At 40.9% G+C, this 16,196-nt stretch overlaps 1 protein-coding gene across 7 annotated transcripts in view; it reads left to right on the top strand.

Moving 5' to 3' along the window:
- The window catches only part of Ascc3 (activating signal cointegrator 1 complex subunit 3), a 379,245-nt gene that overhangs the window by 103,659 nt on the left and 259,390 nt on the right, over positions 1-16,196 (top strand). For all 7 annotated transcript variants that reach the window (XM_029558579.1, XM_029558580.1, XM_008822937.3 and 4 more), the window contains 2 exons: positions 889-1,029; positions 15,690-15,854. In XM_029558579.1, coding sequence (XP_029414439.1) covers positions 889-1,029; positions 15,690-15,854 — 306 coding nt within the window. The remainder of the gene's footprint in view (positions 1-888; positions 1,030-15,689; positions 15,855-16,196) is intronic.

Here is a 16,196-nt window from a genome sequence, read left to right as displayed (position 1 = left end):
ATTGCTTTTGGGAAGATGGTCATTTTCACAATATTGATTCTATCAACTTATCTTTCCATCTCCTAATATCTTCCTCTATCTCTTTCTTTAGAGATTTGTGGGTTTTGTTGTGCACATATTCTCTTGGTTTTTCACATTGTTTGTGTTTTTGCATTGCTGTTTGGGCATATGGATGTTCTTTGTTGGTTATGTGTCCAACAGGAGCTTCTACTCTGCTTTTGTTTAATTTAATTTTGTTTCTGCTAATAGTATTTATGTAGCTTGGTTACTTTTTTTTCAGGTATAGAAGATAAATTGTTTGGTGTTTCATGTTCTTGCAGGGTAGTCGACTGGGTGGATGGTAGGACAGGGTAGTAGGTAGGCTGGTCAGGTTAGTAGGAGGGCTGTTCTGATCTGTGTCAGACAGATAAGGAGCTTGTGGAGTCTATGCTAGGGAGTTGAGCTAGTCTGGGTTAGGAAGCTAGTCCAGGAATCTGAGGTGAAGGAATTGTAACTCACTTGGGTCCAAGACCGGCAGGGATGAAGTTCTTAGAGATATTTATTGTACAAGTCGCATAAAGAACAATGGTGCTTGATTTATTTCAGTACTATTAAGGCAGTCCCTCTTTTTGTTGTGAAAATCCTATTACCCTTTTGAAAAGTTATGAAAATACACTTTGAAAGAGAATCTGTTTTCAGAGTGATGAGGTGGTGTAAGCATATTCTGTTGTCCTTTAAATACTGACACACCCAGCAAAGATAAGTACTTTCCAGATATCATTATTAACATATTTTACAGGAAGTAGCAAAATCATATTTCATAATAAGTTGTGACTTGTATTGCCTACTATGAAACAAATGTCTTTGTAGCTTTTGCTCATTCTGCATGCTGGTGTTCCTTTGATACAGATTGTGTATGTTGCTCCAATGAAAGCCTTGGCAGCTGAAATGACTAATTACTTCAGCAAACGTCTAGACCCACTGGGCATCACTGTAAAAGAATTGACTGGTGATATGCAGTTGTCAAAAAGTGAAATTTTGCGAACTCAGGTATGTGTTTACTAACATCTTTTGTGATATATTGTTTATTTTTAAGGTCATGAAAATTATACAGCTGCATATAAAGAAACTATAATATGTAATATAAACATAATATAATGAGCTTCTTTTATTTCTCAACACATCTGTCCTACAAAATTTAGTGGTGCTTTGACATATGGATTTTTTTTTTGTGATTCTTACTGTTTTGAATATTGTTTCCAACTAGATTTTGTGTCTGTTCACACTTAGTTATTTTAAAACAGAAGAGAATGAGAATGTGGGTACGACTGCAGTTAAATTTGAAACGGAAGCACTGTGGAGATCTTGAAATAACTGTTAGTATTCTAAACCATGTTATAAGACTGGCTTAACATACAACAAAAAATTATAGCCACTTTATTTCATCAAATGAGAAATGTATATGGCACCATATTAGGTGAAATGAATAATTAACAAATTCAACATTCTGTTTTACTTTTACAGATCGTGTATTATGACTAAGTATAAAAAATATATTGGGGGCTATAACTAATTATTATTGTAGTAGCAATACGTAAGCAAGGTAATGTTCATTGTGCTTTCAAAAAATAAAATAGTGATGAGACATTTCAGTTGATGGAAAGCCAGTGATGCAACTTTGGGGAAGGGAGGGGATTAACAAATTTTTAATTACCTTACAAAGAATTATGTATCCTTTCAACGTTTTTCAGACAAAATTTGCTTTTGTTGTTTTTACCCCCTCCCTGCACCTTCCCACCTCCACTACCCACCCTTCCTCTTTGATGTCACATATGACCTTTGTTCTCCTTCCCTGCCTTCTCAACACTTTTTTTAAACTGCTTTATTATTTTTTTTTCTATTTAGTTGAATTTTTGTGAGTTTATACAGTATAATGTGATGGTATTTACATCTCCTCCTCTATACCCACCTCCTCTTATTTCCCCTTGGCCAATTTAAATGTACTCTATGATATATACAGTCAGGACTGTATAGTCCAATTTGTGTCCCCAAATGTTCTCGAGTGTGGGTCTATCCACTACAACCTGGTTTACCTACCAATAGTTTCATACTTAAAGAGACTGTCTCTGTCCCTTCCAGCAGCTGATGTAACATTTCAAACCATGTATGGAGATTGATTTAAACTATGATTGAAAACTGAGTTGTTTCTCTAGGTCTGTCCGTACAAAAATACCACAATTTGTTAGTACCTTAAAACAACAGCATCTTAATTCCTTCACAGTTTGGAATTTGGATGCATACAGACAAGATACTGGCAGAATTGATTCCTTCTGGACCATGTCCTGTGTCTCCTAGCTTTTGGTTGCTGCTGGAAGGCCGTGGCCTCCTAGCTAGTACATACTGCATTGCAGTCCCTACTTTAATCTCACATGTCTTTTTTTTGTGTATGTGACTTCTTCACTATTTTGTCTCTCCCACAATATTAGTCATTGGTTTTTTTATTGAGCTTTTTAAATTTCATACAGTATTTCCCACTCAAATCCAGATTTCCTTCCCCCATCCATGCCTTCCCCTATCCCCCCACTGAACCCTATGCACTCTGCCATACATGCTAAGTCCTATCCATTCAGGTGTTTATACCCAAGTGTCCTTCAGTGTATATGCGTCCACTGGAGTCTAGTCAGCCTGTCCAGCAGTCGTATGCAAATCATAGTCTCCCTTACCCAGCAGCAATCAGTCTCAAATAGTTATTAATCTAGTGCTGACCCACTACCTGTTTTTTTGCCTGCCCTTTGGGCCCTTGTTTCATTGAGCTGACATTGGCCCCACATTCAATGCCACTACTGCCACAGGTTCACATGAGCAAGCCTCCGGTGGCCTGGAAGCCTCCATCTCCCTGTAATCATGAACCAGTCCTGGCTCTACAATCTTTCCACCTTCTCTTCTGCAATGGTCCCTGAGCCGTGGGTGGCTGAGGTTCCATATAGGAGTCCCATCTTACACTTTACAGTATTTTATTCTCCAAAAGTTGGCAAGATGCAACTTTCCATGTGCATCACACTTGATGTACAAAAGAGCCTCACTGGTGAGAGTTGAGAGGTGCATTAGCCTTCTCTCTACCCCTTATTCTGCTATGTTCCATGGGCCTTAGTTTTAGAGATTCGATTGCAGATGTGTCACCTAGTACTGGGCATCTCCCAGGCGTATGTTCTCTGTGCAGGACCAGATGTACAACTGCAATAGCCTCCATCTGATGCAGAAAGAAGCTTCTTTGATGAGTGCTATATGGCATGCTTGTCACTCTAAGGGAGGTCTCTTCTATCTGGAACTGCACTTCCTGTCAAACAGCTCCCAGGTATACATATGCATTAATGTTCAGACACTCTCATAGGCTATCTAGGGCATCAGTTTTCCCTGTAGGTTTCCTAGCCCCCTGAGATTCACTCATCTCCACTATTTTTTCCCCATCCCACTTCCCTCCTTCCTCCCTCCCTAGCCACAGTGCCCCCATTGCCCCCACCCTCCCCCCAATACCTCCCAACTCCTGTCATTTTTCCTCTCCTAACTTCAGTCCCTCTCCCTCTCCATGGTCTCTTGCCTGTCCCTCCCTCCTCTCCTCCCTGATGATTACGCCCAGTTTTTCCAACTCCCTCAGGTAACATCTGCTCCCTACTGTCCCTCTTTCAGGTTGTTTCTTTCCCTTTACGGCCATGTATCCTTTCCCTTTCCCTTGCTCCTGGTGTTACATCAAAATTTATATAGTCGCATATAAGGGATTGGTGCTACAGTCCGTAAATGAGGGAGAACATAAGTCGCTTGCTTTTCTGCATTTGTTTTCTAAATTTCTGTGAATAGAAAACTAATTAATATGTACTGTATGTTATAAAATACTCCTTAAAGTTGATACTTTCTAGGAATTTTTAATGAATTTTTGAGTGTAAATATGAGAGAATGAAAAAAAAGTCCTATACATTGTTTAACTGACTGGGTATTTTGCCTGTAAGTGTACCATATGTATGCAGTGCCCATGGAGGTGAGAAGAGGTAATTGGACCCCCTGGAACTGGAATTAAGGACCAGTGTTAACTATCATGTGGGTGTTGGGAACTGAACCCAAGTCCTCTGGCAAATCAAAAGTACTCATAGTTTTTTGTGCTTATTAAGGTATTCTTTGTGACATACAATGTAAGTTTTAACTCAGCTCTGACGATTCTTTGCTAATTTTTAATTTAAAAGATATATCCACATATGCTAGTAGGATAGTGAAGTCTGCTATTATTGTTGTGCTTGTTTTATGAAATTGAGGACCCTAAGATTTAGTGCATTTGTATTTGCAATAATTATGTCTTTTTGATGAATTACTTATTTTGTTAGTATTTAGTGATATGCTTTATCTCTTCTGACTAGTTTTGAAGTCTACTTTATCAGCTATGAGAGTGGCTATAGTAATTTGAAGTTTCCATTTCCTTCATAGTTTTTTTTTTTTTTGCTTTTGACTGTTGTCTTAGAAGCATCTTTCTTCTATGAGTTTCTCAGAGATAGGAGATAGCTGGATTGTGTTTTTAATCTGGTACATTAGTTTTGTGTCTTTTAGTTATTAAGCTAAGATCATTTGCTTCAAGGTGTAATTCAGAAGGGTTTTATAATTTTGTTGTTTGTTGTATTAGTTGGTTGATTAATTGGTAGTTTTTTTCTTCTTTTTCTGGTAGTGTTGAATATTTGCTGGTTTGTTGTGTAGGATGTACTTTATTCTGTTTATCTGTTGCTTTCAGGGAATATTTTCTTTCCTGTCTCCTCCTTCTCCTATGTAATAATGAGTAGAACTCCATTTGTCAGTTGAAGGACATTTAGGTTGTTTCCATTGCTTAGCAGTTGTGAAAAGAGCAGCAATAAACACGGATGTACAAGCTGTACAGTAGTATGAGACCTTTTGGAATATGCCAAGGAATGGTATAACTGGTTTATATGGTAGATTCATTTTTAGTTTTTTGAGAGTTCTCTACACTGCTTTCCATAGGGTTTGCCTAAGTTTGCAATCCCATCAGGAATGAATGAGCGTTCCCCTTTCTCCACATCCTTGCTAGCATTTGGTATCATTTGTTTTCTTCGTCTTAACCAGTCTGACTAGGTTAAAATGAAATCTTAAAGTGGTTTTGATTTGCATTTCCCTAACTACAAAGGATATTGGTTACTTTTTAGGGTGTTTCTTAGTCATTTTTATTTTTGTTCTTGGTCCTATTTTGTGTTTCAATAATTATACCTTCGTTTGTTTTCTTTCTGTAACTTCTTAGTTTATTCATTGCTATCTTTAGTCCTTTGTATTGCTTTTGGTATTCTCTGTAGGGCTGGTTTGGTTGACATGAATTCTTTGAGCCTATTTGTGCTGCAGAAAATTTTTGTTTCCCCTTTAATTATGATAGGTAATTTTTCAGGGTAAAGTATTCTGGGTTGGCATCTGTTGTCATTTATAACCAAAACCACTTTGGTCCAGGCTCTTCTGGCTTTCATTGTTTGCACTGAAAAGTCAGCTGTGATTCTGGTAATGTTGGTGCGTTTTTTGTTGCATTTAACTTGTTTTTCTTTAGCAGCTTTCATTACCCTCTCTTTGTTCTGTACATTTAGTGTTTTTATTATGATATGCTGGAGACAGTTTCTGTTCTGGTCGTGAGTAATTGGTGTTCTATGTGCTTCTTGTATCTGTATAGGTACGTTTTTTTCCTTAACTAGGGGAAGTTTTCTTCTATAATCCTGTTGAAAATCTGCTCAATATCATTGATTTTTGCTCATATGGTCTAGTTCTTCAACTTTATCATCTACCTTTTTTTTTAAATAAAACAATTTTTATGTAATTTTTGTCATTTCCATACAATATGATTTGATGATATTTATGTCCCCTTGCCTATCCATACCTCCCTACACCCCCCTACCCACTCAATTCAATGTATTCTGTCTGGATAATAAAGTCTGCAGCATCTAACTTGAATCCCCAAATGTTTTCCAGTGTGGGTTCATTCACTAGAGCTTGCATAGGATTTGTGCGTGCTGTCACCATTGCTGTGTGTTCGCTTGAGTAACTGGCCAGCTGTGGAGAACTCCCACCCCGTATGGTCATTCTCCACCTCTGGCTCCCACAATCTTTCCACCTCCTCCTCTGCAATGACTCTCAAGCACTGAGCTCCAGAAGCCCGACAGAGGCATCCCCTTCAGAGGCAAGCACTCTGAAGCCCCCTCCTCACCACATATCAGAAAGCCATAAGTTTCTGTGTCAATCACCATCTGCTGCATAAGGAAACTTCTCCAGTGAGAGCTGATATATGCATTAATCTTGAATAGAGGGTGAGCACTTGATCCAGCACAGTCCACTCCGATCATCCTTCCCAGATTGGGAGTCCATACTACCATGAGGGTGCCACAGTTACAGCTCACAGGAGGGAAACCATAGCTCCCACTCACAGGAGGAGCTCACAGCCCCAGCTCACAAGAGGGGAACCACAGCTCCAGCTCATAGAGGGGGAACCACAGCTCCACCTCTTAGGAGAAGACCTCAGCTCCAGCTTACAGAGGGGGAACCACAGCTCCAGATCTTAGGAGAAGACCTCAGCTCCAGCCCACAGAGTGGGGAACCACAGCTCCAGCTCACAGGACAGGACCCCAACTCCAGCTCAGGAGAGGACCACAGCTCCAGTGGGGAACCACAGCTCCTGCTCAGAGGAGAGGATCACGACTCCAGCTCACAGGAGTGGTCCACAGCTCCAGCTCCTAGGAAGAACCACAGCTCCAGCTCACAGGAAGGGAATCACAGCTCCTTTTCACAGGAGAGGATCATGACTCCAGATCACAGGAGGAGTCCACAGCTCCAGCTCATAGGAAGAACCAGAGCTCCATCTCATATGAGGGGTCTGCAGCTCTAGCTCATAGGAGCAGACCACAGCTCCAGCTCACAGGAGGCGACCAACAGCTCCAGCTCACAGGAGAGGATCTCAACTCCAGCTCACAGGAGAGGACCACAGCTCCAGCTCACAGGAGGGGAGCCACAGCTCTAGCTCACTGGAGAGGACCATGACTCCAGTCCAGGGGAGGACACCACAGCTCCAGCTCATTTGAGGGGACAACAGCTCCAGATCACAGGAGGGGAACCACAACTCTACCTCATTGGAGGGGACCACAGCTCTGGCTCACAGGAGGGGGGGACCACTGGACCAGCTCATGGTAGGTGACAACAGCTCTGAGTCACTGGAGGCGACCATGGCTCCAGCTCACAGGAGGTGATTCAAAGCTCCAGCTCAAAAAAGAGGACCATAGCTCCAGCTCACAGGAGGGGACCACAACTCCAGCTCATGGGAAGGGTCCATGACTCCAGCTCACAGGAGGGGACCATGACTCCAGCTCACTGGAGGGGACTGCAGCTCTAGTTCTCTTTCTTTTCTCAAGGTCTCAGATTCTCAAACATTTTTTTTTCTCTGTATATAAGTACTCATGTTCTGCAATACCTGAGGTGGTCAGAAGAGGGAGTTGGAGCCCCTGAAAAAAAGCTACTTCATTTGATGGACTAAAATTTTTCTTCTCTGCATAAAACCTTTCAGATATAATCCTCAGGATAGAGGGGATGGGCCCAAGATTGCTGGGCACCTGGGTTCCGTTCCTGTCCACCACATGGATCCCTACTCATTTCTCGGCTGCTAAGAGGCACCACACGTCCCAGTGGTGGGGGACTGGGGAGGTTGCACCATGGCCGCTCTGGAGAAGCTCATGAATGTCTTCAAGTCACTCAAATTGTTCCAGCAGGAGCTATTGTTATCCAGATGGCTGTCAACTTGTGAAACTTTTTTTAGGAACCATGTTGTAAATGCATAAGGGCACAGTCCTCTTCAAGATTCTCCTCTGATAGCCTTCATCTTTGGTAGAATAGGCTTCCGCTATCATCTGCAGCTTTAACTTGGCCATGATCAGATTGGATTTTTGTAGGAATTATGACTTGAGGTATTCTTGGTCCATGGCAGCAGTCAAATGCTTGCCACTTCAGTCAGCTGGGTCTAGTGGGGCTGGCTCCCTGCCGCAGGGGCTTCTCCTTCAAGTGCTGCTCTAGCTTCGACTCCCCAGGAAGTTCAGTCATGTCATCACTGGAGATGAGCTTGGTTGGCAGATGCCTGAAGAGCTCAGGGTTCCACTCCCACTGGCACTTGGAGTGGCAGTGCTCGATCTCTGTCTCTCCATCTCCAGCTTCAAGCCTGTATTCCTGGTTGCCATGGTGGTCTGGCTGGTGGCCACCTTCCCGGCCTGATGGCCCGTCATCTACTCTTGATACTCTGTTTTCCCTTTTGTTCATTCTGCATTTGAGGGTTTCTCCTGTCATTCCAAATTGACTTATTGAATTTTTCAATTCCATCTTCTTTTTTGTCTTAGGTTTTCTTCAATATTTCTGACTTTTATGTGAATTCGCTTTTCAAGTCCTGAATCGTTTTTGTCATTTCATTTAGCCATATGTATTTTCTAGAGCTTCTGTCAATAGGTCAATGATTTATTCCTACCCTCTTCCCCCGCCCCCATGGGTTCTTTAAATTCTCTGATTGTGTTTTTAATCGTTCATTTAAATTCTGCGTCATGGGGTTCCTCTGGGTGGTTACTTCTGTATGACTTGTGAGTTTTGTTGGGTACATATTGTCTTGGCTTTTCGTGTTATTTGGGTTTCTGCATTTCCGTTTGAGTATATGAATTTCTTTTGTTGTGTTTCTCATATTTTATTCTATTCTGCTTTTGTTTAGTTGTTTGGTTCTGTTTATATTGTTGATATAGCTTGGTTGCTCTCTGCTCAGGTATGAACAGTTAGTTGGTATGTGCTTCAGGTTCTCAATTTTGATTTTTTATTGGTGGGACAGGATGGATCTAAGCTGGTTAGTGTAGTTCTATCTGGTGGGCCAAAGGAATTAAAGGCTATTGGGGGTCTTTCGGCTAGCTTCTGGCAGGCTAGTGAGGTGGTCTTAGACAGAAAGATCAGGAGGGGGTCACAGGGCCAAAGCTGGGGTGGGGACACAGTGGAAAGCGTCTAACTAGCTAGACAGAGTTGGTGGGGGGGCCTGAAGTGGGAGAATGTAGCTAGACTGTGTTTAGGTGGCTCAAAACATAGTGGGCTGGCTCTGAGGCTCAGGAGGCTAGTCCAGAAGTCTGATACAGGAAGTGCAGGAGGGGGTTGGCCTAGGCCCAAGACTGGAACAATGGTGGCTTGGGGAGAGAGAATGTAGCTGGTCAAGATTCAGGGGAATAAAGTCTTAGTGTGCCAGGGGTCTGACTTACCAGGATAGTATGCAGGTTTCATGCAGGAAGATGGGGGAGGGCCTATAAACAAGGTGGATGTGGGGACAGCATGAGAAAGGCTCTAACTAGCAAGGAAGAATAGGTCTGGGCCCAGAAACTGGAAAATGAAGCTAGTCTGGGTGCATGTGATCAGGATGCAGCAGTCCAGGGTCTGGGTTAGGAGGCTAGTTCAGAGGTTTGAGGTGTAAAAAGTAAGAATGGAGTAGGCCCAATTCTGGTAGGGGGCCAGCATGGGGAGAGATAATGTAGCTAGTTAGGGTACAAGGGAATCAAGCCACAGTGGGCAGGGTCTGAATTACTGGGGCGGTATGGAGATTTCAGGAAGGAAAGCCAGGAGGGTAACCTAGAGGCTAGGAAGGAGTGGGCACAGGTGGGGGATGGTCTGATTAGCTGGCCAGAATAGGTGTGGTCCTTGAAGCTACATTTATGCAGCTACTCTGGGTTTGAAATTGAAAATTTTATTAGCACAACTGAGCAGTGAACTGAAGTGCCTATTATGTTCTCAGTGCTTCTTCCTGGTTGAGGGAGAGCTCATCTCTGTTCTTATCAGCTCAAGTTCTGTCTGCCAGGACACTGCACCAAGTTCCACTCTAATTTTCTGTGGTCCTTGTAGCTGCCCCTTGCAGCTGCCAGGTGGTGGGTATTGAGAATCTCTCCATTTTAGATTTCATTGCCACACTTGTACGATCTGCACAGTCTGTACCACATTCCCAGTTTAATATCTCTGTGTAAGGTAGACTTTGAGCTGGGGGAAGTGTCTTTGTGGGTAAAGTGCTTACTCGCAAGCATGAGGACCTGAGTTTGGATCCCCACCATCTACATAAAAGCAAGGTCTTATAACATGCTACTGGAGGTACGGAGACAAGTAGATTCCAGAGCTTGTTCCATGTTTAGTGAGAGATTCTGTCCCAAAATATACAATGGAGATTGATCATTAAAGACACTAGATGCTGGCACTTGGTCTCTACAGGTACACACAGGAGCCCATGCACTCACTCACCCATCTGCTCTTGCCCATGCATGTGCACACATATACATAATTAAATAAAAATAAAAAGTAGAATTTATGTGATGATTTAAATACTAAATACAAAGTTAAACTCTTCCTACAAGGGACAAATACAGAGCCTCAAAAAATAAGATGTGAAACGTAGCTAGCATTCATACAAAGTACAAATCAAAATATAAAGCTACTTCTCCATAATAAATTGATGGAGACTATTACAGAATTCTACAACTCGTCACACACAACAAATAAGTATTTGTGAGATGCCCAGTCCTAAGTGACACATCTACAATGGAACCTTTACAACTAAGTCTCAGGAAACACAGATTAACAGTGGGTAGACCTATTAGTTACTTTTCTTTTGCTGTGATAGAAACACTATGACCAAGGAAACTTATGAGTTTGAGTTTACAATTCCAGTGGAATTACAGTCCTTCATGTTGAGAGGCATGGTGGCAGGAGGTGGCTGGAGGAGCAGAAGCTAAGCTCTCACATCTTCTAGCAGGCACAGGAAGGAACAGTGACGCCGGCAAGGCTTAAGAACTCTTTAAGCTCACTCCCAGTGACGTGCTTCCTCCAGCATACCCACCACTTGTGAGACCTCCCAAAACTGCACCACCAACTGGGGACAAAATGTCCAAATACTTGGAGTCTATGGGGGACATTCTCATTCAAACCACCACATTCTGCTCCCTGGCCTCCATAGGCTCATGACCATGTAAAACAAAATGTGTTTGGTCTACCCTTGAAAGTCCCCTCAAAATAATTTAAAAGTCCATAGACTAAAGTCTCTTGAGAGTCAGTGCAGTTGCTTAACTGTAAAACCAAAAGACAAATTACATACTCCCAACATACAGTGGAACCGAATTACCATTCCAAAAGGGAGGAAAAGCAGCGTAGTGAGAAATACCAGAGCACAACAAAACCAAAAACCAACAGGACAAACACCAGATCTGGTAGCTCCACATCCAACTTCTGGGACTTTACTTCCAAAGGGATTAGATGGCTTAGCCTCTGGAGCTTTGCTGCATGCCACATACATCTCTCTCATGGACTGTTACCAATCCCTGTATGCAGTTCTCCTTAGCAGATGTCCCACAGCTCTGGCATCATGAACATCTTCTTGGGGTCCCCACTGCCAACCAGGCTTCACCTTCACAGCTTCATGCAATGGCCTACCAGAGCCTTCTCTATGCTACCTGGCTTCAGCAGCTCTCTGAAACTGTGGAGGACAAACCAAGGATCCTTTTGCTCTTGGATTTTTCATGCCTCTAAAGCCAGCACCAGGTGAAGGACACTCCCAAGTTTGGTTGCAAATTTGGGGTGGACCCCAGCGGGCTTTACCCTTCCCATCCTTCCCTTCCCATCCTGCTTCCCATCTTGTCCTGTGCCTTGTGCCTCCCCTAGCCCCCTAGCATTTTCCTTTCACAAATTGGAAACTTAGCTTTTAGGTTAGCTGAGTGTCTTCTTGCCCTGGAGGCACTCTCCCCATTGTTTGTGTGCAAATCTCCATTTCTTTTCTAAATGACTTTAAATCTCCTTATCAAAGGGGTCCTCCCCAGCACATACCTTGGCTCCCACATTTACCTTCAAAGTGCTCTTTTCAATCCAAACTGTACCTTCTATATTTCTTTCTTCCCCATTTGCTCTTTTTTGTTGTAGAGCTGCATAATATTCTCCGTTAATAGCCACACCACCATTTCTGTTAGACTGTCTTGAAATTTCTTCTACCAGAGAAATTAGTCCATTGCTTTTCACCTTATCTTCAGGCAAGCTTTTGGTCATGGGTAGACTCCAGCCAGACTCTTTGCCAAAATATCCCAATTGCTGTTAAGTCCTTATTTCCCTCTGGAACTACATTGTTCTCAACACTGCTTTCTTCCAGGCACCTATTAGAATGAACTGTTAAGTTCTGCTTATAGCAGTCAACCACTTTTCTATCCCAGACTTCTAGAATCTTCCACATCATTCTAAAACCCCACACGGTCAGGTTCTTCACAGCCAGCAGCCCACTCTCTGGTACCAATTACTGTATTTCTATTCTAGTTGTTTCTTCATTGCTGTGACAAAATATTCTGACCAATACCAACATGGGGAGGAAAGGGTTTATTTGGCTTACATCTCCTGGGTCATAGTTCATCAGGGAGCCCAAGGTAGGGACTCTGGTCAGGAACCTGGAGGCAGAAGGGGAGCACAACTATTGAGGAACACTGCTCATTGACTTCCTCCCCTGGCCCTTATCAACCTGTTTTCTTACAGGCCCACCTGCCCAGGGGTGACACCACCCACGGTGGGCTAGGCCTTCCCACATCACTCAGCACTCAAGAAAATTCCCCCACAGGCATGGCCACAGGCCACTCCAATGGAGGCAATTCCCAAGTCAAGGCTGCCTCAACCCAGGTGTGTCCCGTTGAGAGACCTATCCGGCACAGTAGAGAATACTAATGCACCTCTCAACTCACACCTGTGAAGCTTCCTCTTGCACTGTGGTAGAATGCACACAGAAGGCCACAACTGGCCAAAATGTAAAGAATGAGACTGCAGAGAGCATGTCCCTGGAACCAGGATTGGTTCATGATCATAAAGAAATAGAGTCTTCTAGACCTCAGAGAACTTGCTTATATGAACTTACAGCAATGGTGTCAGCATGCACAAGACCCCTACAAACTCAATTAGACAATAACCCAGTATAGACCTGGGGAAATTGACAGGAGGTCCCACCTTAGCAGAGAACTATAGGCAGTTGATTACTGCTGGGTGAGGGAGAGTTGATCTTTAAGGAAGATACCAGTAGATAGCCGACTAAATCCCAGAGGATAAATTTGCACTGAGATACACCTGCTACACAAACATGACTTGATAGGCCTTAAACATATGTGACAGAATGTGTGAAATCTGGTGGTGGGGGTCTATTGGGTTATGCAAATAACTTGTGGAGTTCAGATTTTTTTCTTTCACTCCTGAAGGAGTCATATACTTCACACTTAGCAAAGAATAGTTGATTCTTGTCATGCAATGTTCATACAAAACTAAAATATTGGACTTTTACTATATATAGAAGATGTAAGTTTAAAGTAATATTGTTTAAATTGGTTTTGGAAAATTTTAAGTCCTTTAGTTTTATACTCAAATTGATAAGCATTTTAAAATTTGAATATGCTGGGGTTTTTTTAGCATAATGGTAAACTCTCAACAATGCTGTTTTCTCGGTGAATGTGATAACATTGGAATAGTTTCAAATAATGACTTTTATACTGCTGATGGGCTAAGTCCAAATACTGAAAGAAATTTATGTTGACAGTAAAAATACTGACCTATGACCTAACACAAGAGCATCTGGAAATTTCTCGTATGAATTCCGGTTCATTAAGCAAATGTGACAGTTTCTTTTGTAGCCAGGGAACGGAAGTGGCAGAACAGTAATATAAATGAAACCACCTGTTAGTGTGCTGAAAGTGAACCATAGAAACAGGCTTTTTCAAATGCATTCGCATAGGGTTCTTATGTCTGAAAGTTTTGATTCTACAGTCTGATTGTTATCACACTATTATCTCTGAAAGTTAATTATGAGGAGGCACCAGTAGAGTATTCTGAGTTCATGTGAAGTACATATTATGTTTTCTGTTACAATTAATTATGTTCTTTGTAGCTTCCTTAATTAATTCAACTAATAAAATAGCTTCTTTATATTTTAATGTGCCTTGATTTTATAGGTTAGGAGAATTGTTTTTTTTTTAAATAGATGGGCATATTTTTCAAGAACTTCCAGTACAAAGCAGTATAAGTTTTATTGTTGCTTGTTTATGCCAGTATACTTTGGGTTGTTTTGAATTTGTCATTCAAGTTTGGTTAAATTTGTTATAGTGTGGTAGAAGATTTTAATACACAATGAGTATTTCTTAGTACTTTAGATCTCAGAATTCATTTTACATCTGTTGATGATTCTAGTAGAACATGTCTAACAGTTTATCTTTTCTGTAAAAGTTGATTTGTGTCCAGGTTGCTATTTTAGCTTTAGTAAATTAGCTAAATTACTGAATTTGTAACACTTCACACCTTATATTTGCATTGCTTTGTCTTTTCATTTCTATCTGCTAATTGATGTTCTGTTGAAGTAAAACTGTAAAATTTTTAAATTGCCACAGTGCATTTCAAAATAATTGCAGTGGCATCTGTAACAGTACAGCAGGTCATATTGATGAGTTTGGATTGTACATTTGTTAATATCATACTCATTTGCTGTCTACAATAAATTGGTATCCACATAAGTGACTTCAAAACACATATGAAATAGAACAGTTAAGTCCTCCAAAGGAGAGCACAATTGGATGACTTACTGTCATTAGTTACCATAATGTGTTCTACTGTCCAAGAGAAGCTTTGGTTTTCATGTATCACATCATGCATTCTTTGAATTATTCAAGTATAGATATATTTCCTAATATGGCATTACTTCATTAGAAGGTGTTAACTTCACAGTATGCTTTTAGAAGAGCCAAACAATTCATTATGTAAAAAAGTAAATGGATTTATAATTGCTTCTTCATGTCAAATGGTTTACGTATGTGGATGTCACATAAATATTTCCTGCTCTGGAGTCCCTGATCTCGAGTGATTCACTGTTCCTTGTGCGTGTCAGCTATGCTTTACATATGTATCAGTATTGATGTATAATGTGTTGCATTTATTAGTAGATATTAAAGGACGGCTTTTATATCAGACTTCAAAAGGGTTAACCGATGACCGTGCTAGAATCAGTCTTGTTTTTAATCTGATTTCCTTTTAGAGTTTCTGTCACTTTGTGATCCCTTATTAAATAAGCATCATTATTAATACATGGTATTGTATAAGCATTTTTCACATTTTGAGGTGCTCTTAACTTAAATTTCACACTATAAGTTGTTGATCAACTACCGAACTACTTTAAGGTTTGAATAGCTGCTTAATGGGGCTGGAGCGATTACTTGTGGTTAAGAGAATTCGGTGCTCTTGCAGAGGACCCAGGTTTGGTTCCCAGCACCCACATGGTGGCTAACAACTATTCTAACTCTAGTTCCAGGGGATCCCAAGCCTTCATCTGACCTCCACGGGCATTGCACAACATGGGTGAACTTACATACATGTAGGTGATATACTCTTACACCTAAAACAAAAATAAGCAAAATATTTTAAAAAATAAATACCTGCTTAAAACAATACTTCAAAGAATTATCCTTTTGATTTGACTGCTATGCTTTAGTGAATTAGATGCCATCCTGGGATATTTTAAACATGTTGTATTTGACCTGTATAGAAGAGGCCAAAAATACTTCTTTGGTTGATATAGTTGAAATATAAGTAATGCATGTGACTTTTTTTCCACTTTAATTTGTTTCTTCTTGCTTGTCTTCTAGATGCTTGTAACCACACCAGAAAAATGGGATGTAGTAACAAGAAAGAGTGTTGGGGATGTGGCTCTTTCCCAGATAGTAAAGCTTCTCATACTTGATGAAGTTCATTTGCTACATGAAGATAGGGGGCCAGTTGTAGAAAGCATAGTTGCACGAACCTTACGACAGGTAAGAGGCAATTATAAACTTATTTTGGTGGTATAAGTAAGTTTTATAAATTTAAAGTTTAGCATGTAAAGGAATTACTAATATTCACTGTTCAAAGGGATAAAGACAATTTTAATATGGAGAAATGTTTATTTAATTTTTCTATTTAATTTAATGCAAAATTTTATCGAAATTTCTTTTTCTAACATATGTACAGGAAACTCCATTTCTAGACCTGTGTTTCAAAATAAAACATAAATAAAATATTATTTTTCTAATCCACTTCTGTACAACTCTGCCGCCCTGAAAAATCAAACCATAATTTTTTTTTTCCATTATACGGGGTAAAATGATATGGGATTT

Source organism: Nannospalax galili, unplaced genomic scaffold, assembly GCF_000622305.1.
Source record: "Nannospalax galili isolate Female #2095 unplaced genomic scaffold, S.galili_v1.0 scaffold448, whole genome shotgun sequence".
In the NCBI taxonomy this organism is placed as follows: domain Eukaryota; kingdom Metazoa; phylum Chordata; class Mammalia; order Rodentia; family Spalacidae; genus Nannospalax; species Nannospalax galili.
This window is presented reverse-complemented; position numbering and strand designations above follow the sequence as displayed.